The 20,693-nt window shown below is 51.2% G+C and overlaps 4 protein-coding genes across 5 annotated transcripts; 2 read left to right on the forward strand and 2 right to left on the reverse strand.

Annotated features, from left to right (window-relative positions):
• Positions 1-514: 514 nt before the first annotated feature.
• On the forward strand, positions 515-3,441 carry TMEM79 (transmembrane protein 79). Of its 2 annotated transcripts, none has more exons than XM_038167892.2 (4): positions 515-643; positions 1,363-2,191; positions 2,435-2,648; positions 2,927-3,441. In XM_038167892.2, the coding sequence occupies exons 2-4, from the start codon at positions 1,474-1,476 to the stop codon at positions 3,129-3,131; spliced, it is 1,137 nt and encodes a 378-aa protein (XP_038023820.1). In that variant the 5' UTR covers positions 515-643; positions 1,363-1,473; the 3' UTR covers positions 3,132-3,441. The 2 variants fall into 2 exon arrangements, with proteins under 2 accessions (XP_038023820.1, XP_038023821.1); XM_038167893.2 differs by lacking the exon at positions 515-643 and adding an exon at positions 693-896.
• Positions 3,442-4,297: 856 nt separating this feature from the next.
• GLMP (glycosylated lysosomal membrane protein) lies at positions 4,298-7,667 on the reverse strand. Its single transcript, XM_027444494.3, has 6 exons — positions 7,513-7,667; positions 6,889-7,146; positions 6,398-6,580; positions 6,046-6,264; positions 5,664-5,941; positions 4,298-5,352 (listed from the first exon to the last, which is right to left on the reverse strand). Exons 1-6 carry the CDS (start codon positions 7,564-7,566, stop codon positions 5,184-5,186), a joined length of 1,161 nt encoding a protein of 386 aa, XP_027300295.1. The 5' UTR covers positions 7,567-7,667; the 3' UTR covers positions 4,298-5,183.
• An 84-nt stretch (positions 7,668-7,751) lies between these two features.
• On the reverse strand, positions 7,752-15,110 carry CCT3 (chaperonin containing TCP1 subunit 3). The gene is made up of 14 exons (XM_027444495.3): positions 14,954-15,110; positions 14,132-14,193; positions 13,656-13,706; positions 13,498-13,560; positions 12,800-12,896; positions 12,279-12,396; positions 11,921-12,107; positions 11,266-11,415; positions 10,676-10,808; positions 10,147-10,228; positions 9,845-10,025; positions 9,393-9,638; positions 8,682-8,813; positions 7,752-8,138 (listed from the first exon to the last, which is right to left on the reverse strand). The coding sequence occupies exons 1-14, from the start codon at positions 14,982-14,984 to the stop codon at positions 8,034-8,036; spliced, it is 1,638 nt and encodes a 545-aa protein (XP_027300296.1). The 5' UTR covers positions 14,985-15,110; the 3' UTR covers positions 7,752-8,033.
• Positions 15,111-16,541: 1,431 nt separating this feature from the next.
• On the forward strand, positions 16,542-20,389 carry SSR2 (signal sequence receptor subunit 2). The gene is made up of 6 exons (XM_027444497.3): positions 16,542-16,682; positions 17,741-17,895; positions 18,444-18,542; positions 18,902-19,010; positions 19,185-19,262; positions 19,571-20,389. Exons 2-6 carry the CDS (start codon positions 17,741-17,743, stop codon positions 19,679-19,681), a joined length of 552 nt encoding a protein of 183 aa, XP_027300298.1. The 5' UTR covers positions 16,542-16,682; the 3' UTR covers positions 19,682-20,389.
• The last annotated feature ends 304 nt before the right edge of the window (positions 20,390-20,693 follow it).

A 20,693-nucleotide genomic window follows, 5' to 3' on the forward strand; every position in this document is an offset into this window, starting at 1 on the left:
TATTTCAGGATCATAAACTGTCTGTTAATAAGGAGAATAAGCTGTAAGGTTACCAGGACAGTCTTTGTTTCTAAGGACCTATGAGTCTCTGAGCAGTTTGCTGAGTTTGGCTGAACCCATCTTCATGAGGTGATCAAAGTGCCTGTTCCCAGAACAGGCACTTTGAGAAGGGGGAGATGTGGGAGTGTGGCCAGGGGGGTCGGAAAGCCCATTGGTTAATGATACCATCAGACTCTTAACGATGAGGCCATCAGGAATGTAAAAGAGTTTAGAGGGAACAAATAAGGGTGATTCAGGAGACTCCATGCAGTCTCGGGTTGTTTGTTCTCCAGCCGTTAAGGCATGGAAGTTTCTGGGTGTTTGCTGTTGTTGTTATATGCAAAGTTGTTGCATAAAGTTGTTACACGCAGCCCTGAGTGGGGGCTGCCGTGCTATGGGGAGGATGCACCCACCCGTGTGCTTGCACTCGGCACTATGTTGGGTGACGTTTCTGCGCCTCCTCCTTTCTGCCTAGCCCCACCCTGGCTGGTTAAACAGGTTTGAAGTCCAGATGGAAAAAAAAATCAGAAGCATTTCGCAAGCTCGCTGCCCTGCAGCTGCTGCTGCACAGCTCCACACTCCATGGCCCCCTGCCCTTCTCCAAGTAAGTGAGGGTAGCCTGGTGTCCCACAGGGCTGAAGGGTGAGTGGGGTTGAGAGAGGGGAGATGGAGGTGGGCCGGGAGCTGCTTTAGCCATCCTCAGATTGAGCCCCTCACTGCTCTATGCCTCCGTTTCGCCATGCTTGTGGCCAGGACTGGACTCTTTCCAGGCATGCATAGGAGAATGTGTCAAAGAGGGAGAGGGGGTTTTCGTGGCAGGAGGCTCCTGTGCCCACAGCCAGCAGTGCCTGGAGCAGGTAAGAGACCAGGATCCCCTGCCCAGAGGGAACAATGGGGGATTTCTGCCTGAATTTCCTGGTACCCCACAGCAAGTGACAACTATCTGCCTCCTGCACTTTCCCCCCAAAATCCAGGCCAGTCTCAGCCATGGGAGGCAGCAAATCTGGCCCATCCTGGCATTAGCTGTGGCTCCCAGATGTGGCCCCATTGGCTCTCCCCAAATATCTGTACTTGGCTGATGTTGGCATGGGATGGAGCTGTGGGTGGAGGTGGTTGTATTGGCCAGGCAGGATCCCATTTCCCCAGGCCCCATGGCTCATCCCCAGCCAGGAAACCTAGAGTGTTTTGGTGGGTGGATGGCAGTTCCCAGGCTGTCCCTGCTTTGCAGATGGGATTTGTGCCTCATGTTGTTACTGGGACTGTGTGAATGACCCCAAACCTCTCAGTTCTGTTGTCTTTTTGTCTGTCTCTGTTCTTGTGCAGGGTAAAACCAGAAGGGATGGGAGCCTAGTCTCTTCCTGACACCCCAAAAAAAAGGAGAGCTTCTCACCAGCACCCAGCTGCATCTCCAGTAGCACCAAGCCAGCCCCCCTCATGGCTGCTGCCGAGCCCATACTGCCCCCAGAGGAGGTAGCTTTGCTGGAGCTGGGGAAGGTGGCCCCGGCCACCCACCTTGACAAGGTGCCTCCAGCCCCAAATGAACACCCAGGGGATCCCGACGCCACCCTGCTGTGGGACCAGTGCCAGCATGGTGCCCGGGGCCAGAAGGAGCCTATGGAGACTAAGAGGCGCTCAAGTCCTGAGGGGGGCCATGAGGATCCCGAGGAGGCTGCTCCTGTGTGCCCCTCAGCCGAATCTGAAGAAGACGAAGCCCATGGGCTGCCTGTGATGCCAGCCCATGTCTTTGTGCCCATCAACCCACAGTGCATTGAGCGGAAGCAGAAACCTACCCCATGGCCCCAGAAGGAAGACAAGGGAGGCTGTGTTCCCCATGGGGACAGACCCGATGGCCTCCGCCAGAAGCAGGTCTTCCTTCCCGTCAGCCCCTTGCGCTGCAGGGACCCAGCGGGCTTCGAGGGGCTAGTGGCTAAGCCATCAGCTGAGAGGTCATCGTGCCCATGCATCAAGGACTGCAGTGCCGATGGCCTCAAGGCTGTGGCCTCGGTGGTGGGGGCCCTGTTCCTGTGCCCCTGCCTCATCTACGGGGCCTATGTCTTCCTGCCCTTTGATGCTCCGCTCCTGCCCACCATCAGCGCCCGCCTGGTCTACACGCTCCGCTGTGCTGCCTTTGCCACCTTCCCCATTGTCCTGGGTGAGCCACAGGGCCAAAGTGCCCAGCCCTGGGCTGTGTTAGCCCCGGGGGGGCAGGGCTACAGGAGGTGGTGGGTAGAGTCGGGGCTGGTCTCTTTGGCTGCTCCTGGCAAGAGCAATGGAGAGCCAACCACTTCTCTTACCCTCTTTCCCACCCCGCTGCATCTCCCTGGTCCTCCCTGCAGCCCTTGGGCCCAACACGGCTTCACCAGGTGTCTGCTCAGCCCCTCTCTCTGCCCCCCAGGGATGATTGTCAGCGGCATCTCCCGCCTCTGCTCCCCTGCACTGGAGCCCTTCGGAGAGCTGCAGCAGGAGGTGGAGATCCACCGCACTTACGTCTCCCAGTCCGTCCACCTCTTCATCCTCTACTTCTTCAACATGGCTGTGCTGGCCACTTACCTCCAGCAGGAGGTCCTCAAGCTCATCCCCCTGCTCACAGGGCTCTTTGCCATCTCCCGGTAAGTGTCCCTTTTCCCCTCCCTGGGCTGCGGAACTTCCCAGCGTGGAAACGAGGTGCTTGGCTTGTGCAAACCCCCGCTTCAGCAATGCCTCAGCTGGCTGATGACAGCAAGGAAAGCTTGTGCAGGGCAAGGGTTGCTTCATCCCTGCTCCCTCCTTCATCCTGCTTCCCACAGCAGCCATACCTGGCAAACTCTAGCTGAGCCCGGTACCCTAAGCCAGGTGCCAGCCCCAGGACATCTCCCTCACTGTTCCCCCACCTACCTGCCCTCTCCAGGCTGATCTACTGGCTGTCATACGCCATCGGGCGCTCCTTCCGTGCCTTTGGCTTCAGCATGACCTTCCTGCCCCTCCTGGCCATGCTGCTCTGGAACCTGTACAGCATGTTTGTCCTGGAGCCTGAAAACCTCCTTGCTGTGGCAGCACCGAAGCCCGAGGAGCGCTCCAAGGAGAGCGGGGCCAAACTCCGGTACTGGGGGTGAGGGAGCCCCAAGGGGACCAGGTGCCGGGTCTGAGGTGCGGAGGGGCTGAGCCCTCCTTGCTGCTCTGCCCTGAAGGTGGAGGTGGGGGGACAGACAGGGCCCCTGCTCCCTGCCTGGACCTAGTAAGGCTCCTGGGGTTGAGATGGTTGAGTTGTAAAGCCTTCTTCATGGGGAGTTTCCTGCAGGTGGAGAAATGACACCCCGGGCAAGAGCCAGGGAGCAGAACGACCTGCTCCTTGAGGATGGTTAGGACAGGCTTTGCTGGACTTCCTCCTGGAACTGGCTTTGCCCAATAAAGCCCTTCAACTGAGCGGCTGTGTGTGGCTGTTTTGGGGAAGGAGAGTTAAATTCCACCGGGGGGGGGGGAGGAGGAAGGGGTCTCTCCCTGCTGTCTATTTCCCAGCACTGTGACTGCCCCATCCCTGCACGGTGACATGGCCAGTCCCACCCAGCTCCTTCCTCCTCCACCTCTTCCTCCTGGCAGGGGTTCAGCACCCAGCTCACAAACCAGTCTGCCGGGTCGGAGACAGCTCTGCCCCTGGGACAGACGCAGGGAGAGGCTGGGACAGGTTAGACAGCTGCAGATGTGCTGCTGCCTGGGCTGGGACAGCCAAATCCACCCCCCTGATGGGATTACAGCCTGCACCCCACTGGGGTTTGAGTGGTGAGACCCACCCTGTAGTCCTTGGCAGGCATAAGGGGACCCCTGCACATCCAGCCCTGTATAAGCCTGGTTGTCGTGGCTCTCTGAGTCTCAGACAACCCAAAAAAACAGCTATAAAAATCCCCCAAATAAGGGGAAAGCCCCTTCAGCTCTAGATCTTGCCAAGCATTTGACTTCAGCCTCTCATCCCCAGCTGCTATATCATGGGAGCAATTCACCCAGTGCAGCTCTACCAAGCTGGAAAATGGGAATAGCCTGACTGTTTCAAATGTGCTTTGGAACAGGAATATGGCTTAGGGCCTGGGCTCATGCTGACCCCATGGCTCATAGCCAAAACCACCCCTGGAACAACCATGAACTGCCAGAGATTAGGAGCCTACCTCTTCTCAGAGGGGCTTTCATACCTTGGCTCCTGCTGTGAGCTGCAGCACCCTTCCTTTAATCCCCACAGGGCCCCAGAACTCATCCCACTTTCCCATAATGCAGGGTTTCCCCAGGAAACTACTCTTAGAAATCCCTTTTATTTGGTCAAAGACAAGTCAGTGACTGTGAACACAAAAGCCCAGCACACTTCTAAGTGATGTGGTGCCTCCACAACCACTGAGCAGCCCTGGATCATGCAGGTCCCACAGCTTCAAGCACATGGAGAGCTGATCCAAGCTGATCCTGCAGAGCCCAGATGGGGTTTAAGTGATGGCTAGGCCAGATCAGCCTTGGACCTGAGCTCAAGCATCTGCTACAAAGCAGCAGCGAGCTTTCTTCTTGTGCCAGCAGCCCTCACCGAGGCCAGCACAGCACGAGGCTCCCATTTGAAGTGGGGATCGAGCGGTGTGTGATCCCCAGCGGGGCTGCTGGGGGGGGCTACGCCGAGATGCCCCCAGCACAGTGGGAAACAGAAAGGCACCTTGCGTGCTGTCAGGAGCAGCACCAGTCCCCAGCCCTGTCCTCCAGCCCTGCTCCTAGACTGGAGCTGCTTAAGCAGAGCCTTGAGAGCTCTGGAATCGGCACAGGACAGGGCACAGCCCATCCCTGCTGCTGCTTGGGTGCAAAGAGGACAGCAGTGGTCTCATCCCTTGGGATGATCTTTCCCTGGCTCAGAAAAACCCTGACCAACTCCCCCCACTCACTGTCCTTGGCTGGGTGGGTCAGGAAAAGACAGAGGAAGAAGTGTCATCAGATGCAGGATCTGGGCAGTAGGAGACAGCCCGCCAGAGGGACATGTGACATGGGCAACTACTGCAAATGTTGTCCGTGTCCCCTCTGAGCCTGAACTGCAGGGTGAGAGTGGAAAACAGAGAAGATTGCAGGCATTGGAGGCCCCGTAGCCGTAGTGGTTGCTTCCCCAGGGACAAGAAGGAGCCTGGAAGACTCTCCAGAGCCCACCCCACTCAGTTGATGGGCTCATACTCAGTGTAGCGTTTCCCCTGGGCAAAGAGAACCACACAGCTGCCCACCACTAGCAGCACCATGGGGGTGCCCAGCGCCACGGCCATGATGGAGATGACCAGGGGAGAGAAGGTGTCCTTGGGGGGCTGCCCAAAGCCCAGCAGTGCAGACCTGCAGGAAGAAATGAGGCACATCAGCCACAGAGATGGGGATCAACTCTGTACCATGGAGGGGAGTTATCTGGGGCTTTCTTTCCCGAAAGGATTTCTTGTCAGGATCCCGCACAAACAATAGAAGGAGGTTTCCCATGCTGGTGGATGGTGAGATCAAAATGTGTCAAAATTCACTCCTTGCCACAGGATAATAGGAAAACAGGCTGTCAAAGGGACATAGTTGCTACCCTCTAGCCTAGAAAATTGCCCAAACCCAAGCTACTAGTAGGAGGGAGAGCATCACTTTGGTGCCCTGGAGACTGTACTCACCAGCTCAGGTAGCGCTTTTCCTCGTAAATATTTCCGTCCTCACCCCCAAAGGAGATGTTGACAGCACTGATTGTGTAGGTGCTGCCTACGCCCTCCCCAAAGTAGGCAAGGACAATGCTGGACCTGGGCAGCGTCCAGTTGGCTGCTTTCAGGCTACCGGAGTGGCACTGGATGCTGTCCTCGCGCTTGGGGGCCTGCGAGCCGTAGGCTGTCGCCTTCCACTGCAGGAAACTGAGCGTGGAGCTGTCATTTCGGGACTCTGCTACCAGGGAGAACGTCTGGCGAGGAGAGAACAGAAGAGCGTATTTATGCCAGGGCAAACTATAGCGACGAGCACGGCAGCAGGGGATCTACCCAACCCCAATGCTCTCCCTGCACTCACCTCAAAGATGGTGGGAGTGTACTCATCGTCGATGGAACGTGCCAAGCGCAGCCTCTGCACCACTCCTGCCTCTTCCACCGTGACCACCTCTAGGGCAAACCATGAGCTGTTGCCCCGTGGGGCTGCCCCAGCAAGGACAAACTCCACTTTAGAGCTGTTTGCTGTGTGCAAAAGGCTGGGCAAGGTCTCGTCACGGCCACTGGTCTCGTAAGCTGTCACCTGCGGGAGAAATAGGTTGGAGGGACAGCATGATCCTGGGCTGGGACACAAAGGAGCAGCATTCTTTCTCTAGAAGATTTTTTGGACAGGGTATTCACTGGGTTCATCCCACTACATCCCCCTGTGTGCTTACCCGAAATGCCAGGCTGCCGTTGGAGAAGCTGCCACTGGGGTCAGTGGCTGGGCCACCCACAAACTCGGCTGTCAAGGCAGTGTGGTTCAGGGTCCGATTGACGCTGTCCCAGGAGAAGTTTGACAAGTCATAGGTGGGGTAGAAGACCTCCTCCAGCACGTTGGCCTTGCTGTACTCAAACACCTGGGGAGGAGGAAGGGGAGAGGGGCTGGAAGCTGCCAGCAGGTGCCATGGACACTGCCACTTTGTGCTGTGGTCCACGGAGCTGCCACTGCCAGCAAAGAGAGGAGGGAACCCACAAAGGAAGCGCCTTGGCAAAGCATCTCGAGGTGGCATTGCAAACCTGAGACAATCAGGGGAGGACACACGAGGCAACATTTAGCTGCGGCTGGGAAAACTGCAGACTGACCTGCTCTGCCCTAGGCACAACCCTACACCTCTTGCACTGCAGGGCTGCTCTCCCAGAGCAGTGCTACATCCCCGGGCAGTACCTTGGTGAAGACGACAGCTGTGGAGTACACAACACTGCCAGCGGGCTCAATCCGAATGGCTCCGTCAGGAGTGGGCGAGAGCAGCTGGGTCCAGTTGACGTGCAGGGCACTGCTCGTGCCCTCGGTGACCACGAGCAGCACGGCGGGGGCCCCGATGCTGCTCCAGATGTAGTGCAGGGTGTCATTGGGCCCCACTGCCCGGATGTGCAGCAGGTTGACGGAGGAGCCGTTCCAGCCGGGGTTGTACTGCATCCACACCTGCGGAGGAAGAAGAGGCCTCAGCGGGAGGCTCGGTTCTCCAGCGGAGGCCGACCTGGCAGCCTCTGCTCGGCCGGAGGAAGGCACCGCGGGGCCGCTCCCGGCTTCCCCACCAGCCCCGCGGGTGACGGGGCCCTGGCGTTGCCCAACGAGCACGGTCAGCGCCGCGCACCCTCCCGCTGCGGGGCAGCTTCCCCATTTCGGAGCCGCTTCCCCGTCCGCAGCCGAGGCCCGGGGGGGAAGCTCGGGACCGCCGAGGCAGCCTCTCCCCGGCCCCGAGCCGAGCCCGGGGCACGGGCACGGCCCCGGCTCAGCCCAGTGAGCCGCTCCCCACCCCCCCTTCCCCGGTCCCGGTGCCGCCGTCACCTCCCGGCCGCCGGCCGCCGCCAGCAGCCCGGCCAGCAGCAGCAGCCGCCGCATGGCTCCCTCCGGGGGGTCGGAACCCGGCGCTAGGACCCGGCCCGGAGGGGAGGGCCCCGCCCCGTCACGTGACAGCTCGGAGCGCGCTCCCCCTCTTAAAGGCGCCGCCTGCAGGGAGCGGGGTGCGGCCCCCGCCCTCCCCCCCCAGTTCCTGCCCCCCACGCACGGAGCGCCCCGCAGCGAAATTCCTTTAAAGTCCTTTATTGTCGAGGCAAACAGCAATGAGGAAGTACAGGGGAGACTTAAATTAAAGCAGTGGTGTCTCCACCCTTCACGGGACGTGTTGGCCCTTTTCACCATACTCCAGGTTTTCTCCCCTCCCCCCCCCCCCCCCCCCAAACTTCAGACAAATTCTTGGACTTTGCCCCAGCTCCAGCTCAGGACTGGGGAGAAACCGCAGCGCTGCAGGGAGCTGCTTCTGGTGTCGGGACCGCACTGCCTGCTGCTTCATCGTGGCAATGCAGCCTCTACTCCTGGGAAGCCTCCGTCGCTGCGGGCTGCTTGCTTTGCTCATCGCCTTTCTTTTTGTGCCCCGAAACAATGTCATCAATGCGGAGCAGAAGAACTGCAGTCTGCGGAAAAACACCACATCCACGTCTAACCAAGAGCCCGTCACAAAGAATAAAACACAATCCATGTAGCTTTCACAACACCAAAGCACCTGCCTTCCTTCCGAGCGCTCGCAGTTGGTTTGAAGAAGAGGAGCCTTTCAAGGTCAGATACCAAAGCACAAAAGCTCCCAGGGCTGCTGACTGGATTCCAGCACACCGCTGCCACCAAATTTCTCAGCCCTGGCTCACACAGAACCACTCGTTCTTGTGAGACAGTTAAGTTAGAGAAACAGGTAGGATGGAAAAGGGCACATCCCAGGCTCAGGCAACCCCTCCAAAACTAATACAAGCTCCCCCACGTGTTGCACCCCTTCTGCATCCCCATCATACACCTCTTGCATTAGTGAGCTGGCAAATGCCATGCTCAGGTTGCAGTGCTTCTCCAAGCATCTGAATGCCTACACAGCAACATACCCTACTCCAAAAGGACAAGCTACAGATGCTCACTTTTTTTTCTTTTTTTTTTTTTTTTTTTAAAAAAAAAGTTTTAACTTCTCTCCTTACCTCTACTGCTGTTTTGTAGGTCTGCAATTTGACCGCTAAAGGCTCCCAGATCCCCAGGTCCTTCATATCAACTAAAGTTCCGGTCTCACCATTTACTCCCCATGTCTGGCTGCCCTCTTGGGTGTGTTTTGCCTGTAAGCAGAACAACAGGTCACTGCTAATCAAGTAGCAATTCACCTGCAAGAAACTCAAATTCATAGCCTCAAGAAAACAATAAGTAGTTTTTTTGGTTTTTTTTGGTTTTTTTCCAATTTTGGAATTTACACAAAAGCATATTACCAAGCACTGCTTAAAACAATTGTATCAGAAATTATACTTGGTGATTCCTTCTCTCTCATGCCACTCAATCTGACCACAAAGGAAGATTTTGATTTTGTTCAACCTCAGGGTTTTGTTATTTTGATTTTACACTCTGGTACTTCAAACCAACCATTTAATTCAATTTTTGTGACTTCACGTTCTGGTACAAGGCTTCAGTAAAAATGTTTGCAGCCCAGCTAATGCAAGAAAAAACTAGTATTCCAATCACCTTGAGGGGATGGGTTACTCCAACCAAGGATTCCTTCACTGTAAGAGCCTACTGCAACTACTGAAGGGCTACAACCTCAACAGTCTGAGCTCTCTCTTGCCACCTCAGGAGATACTGAAAATAAAGGATCTGAGGGGCAGGACAATGAACCTCTGGGGATAACTCCCTAGTGCATGCCTTACCCTAAGCGAGGTCAGCACACGGATGGTACTAGCGCCGCAGTTCTGGATGAGTGTTCGGGGAATGACTTCCAGAGCTTGGGCTACTGCCCGGTAGGGCCACTGCTCCACACCTGTCATGCCTTTGGACTTCTCTGTCAATGCATGGGAAACCGCCATTTCAGTCGCTCCCCCTCCTGGCACCAGCTGTGGGTCAATGAGGACGTTGCGACACACCTGCATGGCATCTTGAAGGTTACGCTCTACCTCCTGTAGTAGGCACATAAAAAGATTTTTTGGTTGTAGAAAATGAGCACAGATCTGCTGGGCTTGTCCCTCCACCGTTTTGCCTTGTAGAGCACACAAGATTGGGTTCTGGAGTGAGAAAGAATTCCCAAAGGAACTCACAAGGAAGTAACAACTTACTGACACTAGGAAGGTGGCAGAACAGCAGGGAAAAACACGTAGTAACTTACTGCAAGGATTTCCTTGCTGGCTCCACGCAGAATGATAGTGCAAGCCTTGGGGTCTTTGCAATCCGTGATGAAGGCAAAATACTCATCCCCTATTTTTTTGACTTCAAAGAGCCTGGCTCCGGTTCCCACATCTTCCTCTCGCAGCTCATCAGTGCGACTCACAATGCGAGCTCCGCAGGCCCTATCACACAACCAACAGTTAAGTCAGATGCTCACAAATAAGAACAGGAGAAAGAGTGAGGTAAGAATGAAAACTCAGTGCAACAGCAAGAATGAACTGTGGCAAGGAAGAGAACATTTACCTGGCAATCCTGTTGTTGTCAGTCTTCCTCACTCTGCGGATTGCTGTGATGTTGGCTCTCATCAGGTAGTGTTGGGCCAAGTCTGAAATCAGGTTTGTGCAACTTCATTGATCAATCAGCAGGGTTTTTTTTGTTTGGTTGCTTGTTTATTTTTATTTTATTTTTGTTTACAAACTGTGTATCTTTAAAGTAGCAAGAAGGGAAAGGAAGTAACCTAAATGTTGCATCCTAAACCAAGCTGCAAGAAAAAAATTACAGTGCAGCTCTCCCTGGTCTGTTAATCTCATCCTCACTTATGTTTTGATATAGTTTCCAAATGCTGGAAAAGCAAAACATTATTCTAAGCATCCACGTTCAAAAGAATGAAATCTAATACCTGCACTTCAGACCTATTTTCTAGAGCAATGACAAAAAAACTACTATAAGGCCATATTCAAAATTATTTTTTTCTTATTATTGAACAGTGTGTTTAACGCAGTATGAACATTAAGATGAACTCAACAAAAGGAAGGATCATGAGCATTATTACCAGAAATTCCTTTTTCTGTGATGACCAGATCTGGCTTCACTCTCATAAGATCCTCGCAAATCTGCTGAATGTACTCTTCCTCCATCTGCAGGATGCGGGCAAAGTCTTCCTCCCGTGTTATTTCAATATCAGTCTGTATAGAAAGAAGTGTGAATATCTTACTGTATTCATCCCAACTCATCAGTGAGTTAACCACAGACCCTCTGACTTAAGCTACCTCAGCTCCCACAGGAAAGAGTTAGAGGGAACTGCACAATTAAAAACATGAATCAGATGTTCTGACACCATGTCAGTTTAACACTAGCATTAATTAAGACAGAGATATTTGACTCTTGACATTCACATTACACAAATTACTGCAGCTACTTCACAGTGAGTTAAACATTGTAGCCTTGGTTATTTTCTCTTTTTCTCCAGGGTACTGACTGATCCCAGAATCAGCAGAATTAGGCCATACATGCAAAAGGTCTCTGAAAGGCAAGAAACATGGAGCCTTCTGCCCCTCATGCAGGTAATGAGCTATCTGGGTTTGTTCACCTCACTAGTCTTAAATCAGAAGTTGCAGACATCCCTAACAGAACGTGCTTTACCTGGCTCTCTCCCTTCTTGTACTCTAGTGAACAATCCAGAAGGACAATGCGTGGATTCTTAATAAGGCGACGCATCCTGGGATGAGTTACATCTTTATTAACCATGATTCCACGCAGAACACAAGAGTCTTCACTAAAGCCACCAGGAATCTGACAGACATAAGAAAGGGGGAACAAGATGAGTTAGTCTAGTCTACAAAAATCTGTATATCCATGCTCCTGAAACTATCCATCCCATCTACTGAAAAAAGAAAGTTCTCTTGAGCAAGTATGATTTAACTCTGGTGATAACCTGAGTTAATGGTAAGAGCACACTGACTTAGGTCAAGTGAAAAGCCATTGAAGAACTTGAGAAACTGCTTACAACCTATCACATGGCAACATGTGGATGGAAGATGGAAATTGAAATAGTTGAAGTGATCTTTTTAAGCAGTATTCTGGAACTGTTGAAATAACTGCCCCTGTTTTCACTGTACTCCAGCAAGGCCAATAGCACAAAGTAAAATATCTCCAAGGGTTATGTTTGCAGACTTCAGATCAATAGCACAAAATTCTTCCTGCTGCATTCTAGAAACATTTAATTCAAAATGAGAAAGAAGCACACAGATGTAAAAAATATATATAAATAATTAAAAAAAAAACATTCAGGACATACCTTCTCTACTTTTGCATATTTTTTTATATCAATTTCTTTTCTGCCATTTTCCTCAAACTCCACAGTCTTAACAGCATCAAGAGCAATGGTACAGGCCAAGTCAGACCAGCGGTTTATTGCTTTGGTGTTTATAGCACTCTTTATTATTTTAAGCATCATCTCTCTGTTGTTCACATCCACTGGAGTGCTGAGAGAAAGTAAAAAGTCAATAGTAAACTAAGTATTATTCCAAACTACAACTACAAACTACAGTTCACCTCTCTCTAATTGTCGTTTTACCAACATGATTCCCTCAAGAATCATCTTTAAGCAGAAGCCCCACATCCCTTCTCTCTGACTCCCACCAGCCCACACTTACCCAATTTTCTTTAGAATACTGATCATGTCATCCAAAGCCTTCCGATAAGCCCCAATGATCACAGTTGGGTGCATCTGCTGTTCCAGGAAGTGTTCAGCAACAGAAAGCATCTCTCCAGCTAAGGGGAAAAATAAACACATACAAATTCCCCAGATAAGTTAGCAGAACAATTGGCAGCCAAAACTTAAGGAAAATATACCAGCCAAAAGTATCTACTCTCCATGCAGAGAGCTCTAATATCATCCATACCTTCTGTTATACTTGATTGTACTAAACTGGGGGAAAGAACACAATTTTTTGAACCATGAAGCTAATCACTTAAGGGTCTAATGAACCTAGTACTCTTCATGGTCTAAAAACAACCCAACAAGAACCAACCAACCAACCCACCCAATTTTAGGGTTGGGAAATAACACGGATCTGTCTCAGTAATGCATACTTACTGGGATCTGATGAGCAAACAAGACAAGCTTTAGCATTAACTTTCTATAAAAGGTACATGTCTTATTTGTGCTCCTTACCAAGGATAATTACAGATGTGGTCCCATCTCCAACTTCTTCATCTTGAGTACGGCTAATCTCTATCATTGATTTTGCAGCTGGATGCTGGACTTGAATCTGTATGGATGCAAACGGTACGGTTTTGGTTCTGGAATACTAAACCTGAAGCTTCTTTCAATGGAACAAATACCTCACTTTTTAAATAATCAAAGGTATTCTGCCTGACTATAACACCGGTATTTCTTCCTTTTTGAGGGGGAAAATAAGCATTTGTATTTCGTTGTATTGCATCCCCACAGTTTTTCAGGCATTACGTTTTTTGTGATGCTATTTCCACAACACTCACACTAGAAAAGCAACGACAATTTCTTGGTCTAATCATTTGGCGTAGTAAAATTAAGCATCTACTCAATAGGCTTTGATGCAAGCGATTATAACTAAAATTACAAGCAAATTCTTATCAGTCTTATAAAACCTCCATGAAAAATTACTATCCTGGGATCAAATGCACTTTTCTGAGGAAGAGCACTACCTAGAAGCATTTAATTCCTCTCCAATAAGCACCTTTTTCTTGGTAATGTTTAATATTTTTTGGTTCTCAAGATAGAAGGCGAAATAACATAATGCCATTGGCAGCTATTTAACCAAGCTATTTAACCATATCCCAGAACATACCGACTCACAAGTTAAGCAAGACAATCCTTTAGGAGAAACTCACCTCTCTAAGGATAGCATTGCCATCATTGGTCATCACAATCCCACCCATGGGGTCCAAAAGCATCTGCAACCAAAACAGAAGCAGTATTTGTACTGACCTTTAATAAGTGCAGTGTTTCTAGCCAGCAGCAGCACAGGGATCTCAGCAAACATTCTTACCTTCATCATAGCTCTTGGTCCCAAACATGTTCGTATTATGTCAGCAATAGTCTAGGAGGAACAAACGGAATTAGGCAAAACATGAAGGCATCAAAACATCTAAAACAGCCTCAAATAAACGCATAATCTACATGAAACAAGCAGCCACTACAATGAATCTAAAGAACCTGATGATTCCGCAATTGCTTAGATGTAGCAGAAGACAGGGCTCATGTGGAAATGAGAACCCAGGGATTATTAGAGCAGCGGCATCACACTGAGTAAGTACTAAAAACAGATGCCAAAATTTAAACACTCTCAGACTTGGCAGAGAAAGAGGTTTTGATGGGTTAAACCCCTCCACATGCAGTTACATCAAACATACTGGTTTTAACACTGAAAATTCATTTTATATGGTCCTTCTACTCTGCTTTTTTATACACACACACACGTGTTAAAAAATAATAAAAAAGTTGATTGACGTCAGAATATGGTACCTTAGCAGCAGTGATGTTCCCAGTCTGGACTTTTCTTCCAGACTCACGTTTCATATTTTGACCTAAAGCACACAGGGAAAAAAAAAATAGCACAAATATAACCATCGTGTAGTCTTACCAGAAAACCCAAGACTGAAATGGTGATGGTGACAATGGACTAAAACACCCTCTCAGTCACGCACACAGTTCTAAATTAAGAATTTACAATAAATATTACAGCTGGTCTAAGAAAGCATGCTCATAAAAGAGTACCAATGAAAAATAGTATTCCTGATTATAACAGAATACCTGATTAGCAACAGATTCTTCTGAAAAACTTGTACCCCTGAGATATAAACTCTTCCCCCACAAAACCAAGCAGCAGAGGTTCACAAAAACCTGGAAGACCCCCTAAATCCTAGAGGCTGCTGCACGGTACCTTGTGGTCTGCAAAGTCTGTATGACAAGAAGAACCAGGGTTTATAATTCAGTTTTGTACGTCAGTAAATCTCAGCCTTTGGTATGTTTGAGCAGGCTGTAACAGAGGCTCGCAAGCACATTGGGGGATTTGTGTTACGTATTTAGCCTGGCCGAGGAGAGGTTTACGTCAGAACTACACATAAGAAACCCCCCCCCCCCCCCCCCCAGATTTATAAGAAAGGAGAAAAGCCTAAAAGCAGCAACGAGAGGACGGGAAGGGAGCCTGGAGCTACGGGGCCCCGGATAACCCCGGGGACTGCGGGGTGCTGCGGCGCCTCAGCCCCGCGGCGGGGGCCACAAGGGGGGCGCCGGGCCCTGAGGGGACACAAAATGGCGGCGAGGGGGGACTGAGGGGGGACTCACTGAGAACGAGGACGGGGCGCGGGCCCATCATGGCGGCGGCGGCGGCGGCGGGACCCGGAGCGCGGAGCCGAGGGGAAGCTTCTAGAGCGGAGCTCGCTCGCCCCGCCACCACAGCCTACCCCGAGGGCCGCCCCGCCGCGCCCAATCGCTGCCTGCGCGGCGGGCCCGACGTCCAATCAGAAGGCGGGAGCGAGCAGGAGGCGGGGCTTGCGCCTCCCGTCCCCACCCCGCGGGGTTCTCAGAAAGTTCGGTTGAGGAGCAACCGGGCTGGCAGCGCGTTGGGAGGGGCTGGGCGGCAGTGCGCATGCGCAGGCTGCCGGGCCCGAGAGCATGGCTGGAAAATGGGTCCGACGGTCAGGGCGCATGCGCCAGGCGAAGGGGTCTATGGGATGGGCGCGCTGCCAAGGGGCATGCTGGGAGTGATAGTCTTTGAGGGGCTGGTGTCAGAATCAGAAAATCATTGAATTGGAAAAGCAATCCAACCTCGTCTGGTCCAACCATCCCCCTACCACCGATGTCACCCACTGAACCATGTCCCCAAGCACCACGTCCAACCTTTCCTCGAACACCCCCAGGGACGGTGACTCTACCACCTCCTTGGGCAACCCGTCCCAACGCCTGACTGTAATAAGTGGTAGGAACCAAACCACTCTCAGAATAATCTTTATCAGAGCCAAGTTTATTAAGCAAGGATTCAAGCAGGAAAAACAGCGCTGGGCGGCTGCGGAGTCTCTGCTCCACCAACGGCACGCACCTCACCCCCGCCAGCATCCCCCTTTTATAGCCTGGTTGTTCAGGGTGTACGTGGCGTATCCTGGTATGTCCTGCGGTTGCGTGTACTGTTGCTAGGGGGTCGTCTCAGACCTCCTGGTGGTCGTGAGGATGAAGGCCGTAGTCTTCCTCTGCGTTGCAGGTTGCGATCTTGCTGAGCAAGCACTCTCCATGTTCTGATCAGGATGGGCAGCTGGAAACTCTCCAGCTATACAGGGTTGTCACAGCCCCCACAAGCTTTCCCGCCGGTTTGATTAACAAACTTATTATACAATATTTATTACACCGACCACTCTATCTGAGGAGAAATGTCTCCTCATTTCCAACCTGAACCTCCCCTGGCACAACTTGAGGCCATTCCCTCTTGTCCTGTTGATAGTCATGTGCAAGAAGAGGCTGACCCCCAGCTCCCCACACCTTCCCTTCAGGCAGTTGCAGAGAGCAATGAGCTCTGCCCCGAGCCTCCGCTTCTCTAGCCCAAACACCCCCAGTTCCCTCAGCCGCTCCTCACAGGACTTGTGCTCCAGGCCCTTCACCAGCTCCGTAGCCCTGCTCTGGACATGCTCCAGGGCCTCGATGTCCTTCTGGGAGTGAGGGGCACAAAACATGGTACTCAAGGCGTGGCCTCACCAGAGCAGAGCACAGGGAGACGATCACATCCCCAGTCCTGCTGGCTATACTATTCCCGAATATCCCAGCAGTCTTTATAAGTGCTATTTTTTTAACTAAAAGCTGCTGGTTTTTAAACGCTTTTGGGAGTGCAAGTAAACCCTCTTTCTCCAAAGGGCAAGTCTGGGGGGGGGGAGCGAGATGGAGGGCGGGAGGGGGGAGGGGGCAGGACTACATTTCCCAACATGCCTCGGGGGCGCTGCGAGGCGACACGTCACGGCCCGCGGGCGCTTCCGCTCTTTTCCTGCTGCTGAGTCGGCCTTCCGCGGGCTGTGGCAAGGCGGAGAGGGTGAGGGGCGGCGGGGACTCGGCGGTGTCGGAGGGAGGGGAGCGGAGCGGAGGAGGGGAGCGGGGACTGGGAGGGCTTTGGGGAGCTTTGGGCCCCCCTCTGGTGCTGTTGCTGGGGTATTTGGGGGAGAAAAAAGGAGGGGGGGTCTGGGTGTCCCGCAGGTAGCGGTCAGCGGCGCTCTGGCCTAGGGGGAGCAGCGGCTGGGAGCTCCCGTCGGGTCTCTGGGCCGTGTCGGGCTTGTAGGGAGATGCTGGCGTGGGTGGAAATGCGGTTGGGTTGTGTGGAGGGGACACCGCCTAGCAGAGTGAGGGGTCTGGCGCCGCAGCAGTCTCGGTACGGAGACTAAAGCTCCCGAGTTCCGTTACTGGGTGGGTGCGGAGCGGCTGCGGTCTTCTCATCCGAGCTGGGAGATACTGGGCTGCGGGAAATAAGGGCGTGCAGCTTGGAGCGGGGAGTTGTGGGGACTGAAAGGCTGCTGGAGGGTGTTGGTGCTGTTTCGGTCACTGCAAGTAGAAGAAGAAAATCTGAGTCTGGAAATGAGAAGCTAGTACATTGTGAGAACAACAGAGAAATTGATGGGGTGGGGACGAAGAACCACCTCTGTTTTTTGTAAGGCAGTGCTTCAAAATGGCAATTAACTGTTAATTGACAAAATTGGTGAAACCATTAATTGACTGAAGTTCTGCTCTGAAAGTTACTGAAAGAGATTTGATGATCTGAGATCTTTCCCAGTTAATGAGCAGGAACAATACCTGCTGGGGCTTTGAGAAGGGAGAAAACTGCCACCTTTGCTGCCGTGCATGCCCGTCTAGGCCACTGCTGTGTCGTTACTCACATTCTTGGAGGAAAGTGTACAGATATTTCAGAGGCAATTGCAAAGCTCTGTGGAGCTAGGGTCATTTCTCCCTGCTCTGTGACGTCCTTTCACGATATTGCTGTGAAGTATACAGCTGCTCATGTCTTACTACTTGTGAATTGTGTTGCCTTGCTAGGTTGTGCCATTTGTGTTCTTTTTGCAGTGAAATTATCAATGACGTTCCATTTTCTTTTATTTCTAGATGAAGCTTGCAATTCTTGCTGTGTTTGCCCTGTTCTACGTGGCCCACTGTGAAGAAGGTGCCAGGCTCCTGGCCTCCAAATCTCTATTAAACAGATATGCAGTGGAGGGGAGAGACTTGACTCTGCAGTACAACATCTACAATGTTGGTTCTAGGTAGGCCTTTTCTGGGTTTCTAATACTGATCAGGAACAAATCTTGCCTTCAGGATTCATGACTGTTTCTAGGCTCCATAATGTGCTGTTATCTTTGCTCCCCCAACTGCGAGCATTCATCACACTTCTTGAAGGTTGGACCCTGGAATTTGCTTTTTCCTTCCTGTTCTCTTGTCCCTGCTCTCACCTTATGGCTGCTTCAGCTCTCTGTCCAGCATGGCACAGTTACTCTCATGTCAGCTTGTGATACTCTGTTACCCATAAATACAGAATCCTTTCCTTGTCTTCGTGAGCTTTTTCATTTCTGCATCCCTGTCTTTTTGCAGCTTCTCAGTTTTGCCTTCCTCTTTCTGTAGTCTCTCTGTAATACACCTTGACCATGCTCCCCATCTTCTATTTTTGCCTTTTTGTTTCAAAAAATCAGTTCTGCCAACAGTAGAATCGTCAATATTGGACTGTCATTCCTCTTTGGTGCAGTCTCCAGTGAATAGAATACCAAGTCTGACTTGCTTCTCATCCCCCTTTTTGTTTTCTGTTGTTGAATTTTAGTGCTGCTTTAGATGTGGAGCTGTCAGATGATTCTTTCCCTCCGGAGGATTTTGGCATTGTCTCTGGGATGCTCAATGTCAAGTGGGACAGGATTGCTCCGTATCTTTTCATGTTTTGAAATCTTTTCTCCAACACTCAGTTTTACCCCTAAGAATCCTGTAGTTCACTTGTCTGTCTTCAGTGTAACTGAAATGACACCATACCAGACCCTGGGCGAGGTGCTGAACGCAAACCTCTGTTCTTGAGGGTAATGGGTTTTGTGGTTTTGTTACCTTTTAAAAGAAGTTACTTGCAAACAGTAAAATCACCATGCAATTCATCTGGCTGGGGAAAAGGAGTTGGATGGATCAGTGTCAGATGAGTCTGCTGTCTGTAACTACAGAGGACTCTTCTTTTACCTATTTCCTTACCTTCTTTCCTTTGAAATGAAACTGTTTTCCGTAACTTCCATCTCTCAGAGCAAGCAATGTGTCCCACACTGTGGTTCTGCGGCCTCTCAAAGCTGGATATTTCAATTTCACCTCTGCTACCATCACGTATCTGGCACAGGAGGGTGGACAGGTTGTGGTGAGTGGCTTGACCCTTCATAGTATCCTCACACAAACTGAACAACAGATATGCCTGATTGTGTTCTTTGAGGTGGTTGTTAGGGATGACTCATTTGCCTGTTCTCTTACACTGCACGTGCTCTGCTGCAAGATGGAAAGGTGGCAAATACTGTTCCCCCTCTGCCTTTTTCAGGTTGGTTTCACAAGCGCTCCTGGGCAAGGAGGAATCTTGGCTCAGCGTGAGTTCGACAGGAGGTTCTCCCCTCACTTTGTAAGTATTTTTCAATTGGTAATTGAATTGCAGTTACCATGCAGCCCACTGCAGTGCCAGTTTGTGGTGTGTTTGGTTTGCACTACAGTCACCTGGAAAACTCCAGCATGGATTGCAATTAATCTGTATTAGTTGTCCAGAAGACTATCACAGATCTGGAGAACAGGCTTCATCCCAGCTACCTAAAGGAGCTGGCTCTATAGGATTTGGCCTTGGAGCCTTGAGGGTGGAAGATCTGAGAGGATCTCATGGTTATAAGACTCAGCTATGTGTGGCTTGTTTTGACTTATAACTGTTTCTCCCTTCAGCTGGACTGGGCAGCTTTTGGTGTGATGACTCTGCCCTCCATTGGGATCCCGCTGCTGCTGTGGTACTCGAGCAAGAGAAAGTATGACACCCCCAAGACCAAAAAGAACTGAGCAAAGCTAAATCTAACCGTCACCCCAGAGCTTAGGAGAGAGCAAACATTAACCCACACAGAACAGTGGGTGTGCTTGGATCAGCAACAGTCACTCCTGCAGAGCACTGCCTGGGCTTCAGCCTTGTCTGCAAGAGGGAGTCACCAATCACTTCAGTGGCAATGATGTGTTGTTTTCTACCTCTAATAAAAAAAAAAGGCACAAACCCCACCACCAAATCCCAAAACTCCCCAGCCAAACCCCCTTTTCTGTGTATTTGGGGTAGAGACACCTTGCTTTGTTGCAGATTTAGTGCTGGTGTGGCTGTGATATCAGCGTTAACACCTAGAGAAACTTGTTTCTGGGTGTGCAGCTCTGCAGCATTTCTGACCTCTGTGCTGCCTTCCTGACTCCCTTCAACCATGTGGATTTTTGCCTGCTGCAGCCCTCTTAAACCTTGTAAATCTTAGTGTCCATCTCTTCCAGGTGCTGCTCAACTTGCCAGAACAGCTGTGGAAAGGAGCTCTATCTAGTGATAATAAGAGACCTTTTGACAGAGGCTTGTTAGAGCTGCTTCTTGGGGTGGGGCATGGGAAGCCCACTGGTATTTCAGTGAGGAGTTGATGTGTTTCTGGTTTTTGTTTTGTTTTGTTTTTTTCCTTCTTGCTCTTGTTGCTCTGGTGAGGGTTGAGGTAGCGAGGTTTTTATAATAAATCAAACATAATGGAAGAGGCCTGCTTTTCTTTTACTGGGAAGTTCTAGAGGTGCTTGGCTGCCTTAAGATGCATCCAACGGGTGGGCAGATGGGAGAATAAATCAGTACACTATTCCCTCTGTAAAATAAAGAGTAAAAGCAGTGGAAACGTGTGGGAGGCAGAAGTCACTTTGCCAGGTTCATTCCTCTGTCCCTGCAGGGCTGGTAATTTGCACCAGCTTTCCTGGCAGCCTGAAGCTCAGGAGTAATATTTCTCTTCACATACAAAACAAATTTCACTCTGTCTTTGTGTTGGGCATGGAACTGTGCTTTTCCTCT

Source organism: Anas platyrhynchos, chromosome 26 (assembly GCF_047663525.1).
Source record: "Anas platyrhynchos isolate ZD024472 breed Pekin duck chromosome 26, IASCAAS_PekinDuck_T2T, whole genome shotgun sequence".
Taxonomy (NCBI): Eukaryota; Metazoa; Chordata; class Aves; order Anseriformes; family Anatidae; genus Anas; species Anas platyrhynchos.

Coding starts and splice junctions, on each gene's coding strand:
- SSR2 (XM_027444497.3), top strand. CDS start 17,741: ATGAAGCTTGCAATTCTTGCTGTGTTTGCCCTGTTCTACGTGGCCCAC. Junction 17,896..18,443: donor ATCTACAATGTTGGTTCTAG/GTAGGCCTTTTC, acceptor GTTGAATTTTAG/TGCTGCTTTAGATGTGGAGC. Junction 19,263..19,570: donor GGAGGTTCTCCCCTCACTTT/GTAAGTATTTTT, acceptor TTCTCCCTTCAG/CTGGACTGGGCAGCTTTTGG.
- GLMP (XM_027444494.3), bottom strand. CDS start 7,566: ATGCGGCGGCTGCTGCTGCTGGCCGGGCTGCTGGCGGCGGCCGGCGGC. Junction 6,581..6,888: donor CAGCTGTCGTCTTCACCAAG/GTACTGCCCGGG, acceptor CCTCCTCCCCAG/GTGTTTGAGTACAGCAAGGC. Junction 6,265..6,397: donor ACGGCAGCCTGGCATTTCGG/GTAAGCACACAG, acceptor TTTCTCCCGCAG/GTGACAGCTTACGAGACCAG.
- TMEM79 (XM_038167892.2), top strand. CDS start 1,474: ATGGCTGCTGCCGAGCCCATACTGCCCCCAGAGGAGGTAGCTTTGCTG. Junction 2,192..2,434: donor CACCTTCCCCATTGTCCTGG/GTGAGCCACAGG, acceptor TCTGCCCCCCAG/GGATGATTGTCAGCGGCATC. Junction 2,649..2,926: donor GGGCTCTTTGCCATCTCCCG/GTAAGTGTCCCT, acceptor TGCCCTCTCCAG/GCTGATCTACTGGCTGTCAT.
- CCT3 (XM_027444495.3), bottom strand. CDS start 14,984: ATGATGGGCCCGCGCCCCGTCCTCGTTCTCA. Junction 12,897..13,497: donor GCAATGCTATCCTTAGAGAG/GTGAGTTTCTCC, acceptor GCATCCATACAG/ATTCAAGTCCAGCATCCAGC. Junction 11,416..11,920: donor AATATGCAAAAGTAGAGAAG/GTATGTCCTGAA, acceptor TATGTCTGTCAG/ATTCCTGGTGGCTTTAGTGA.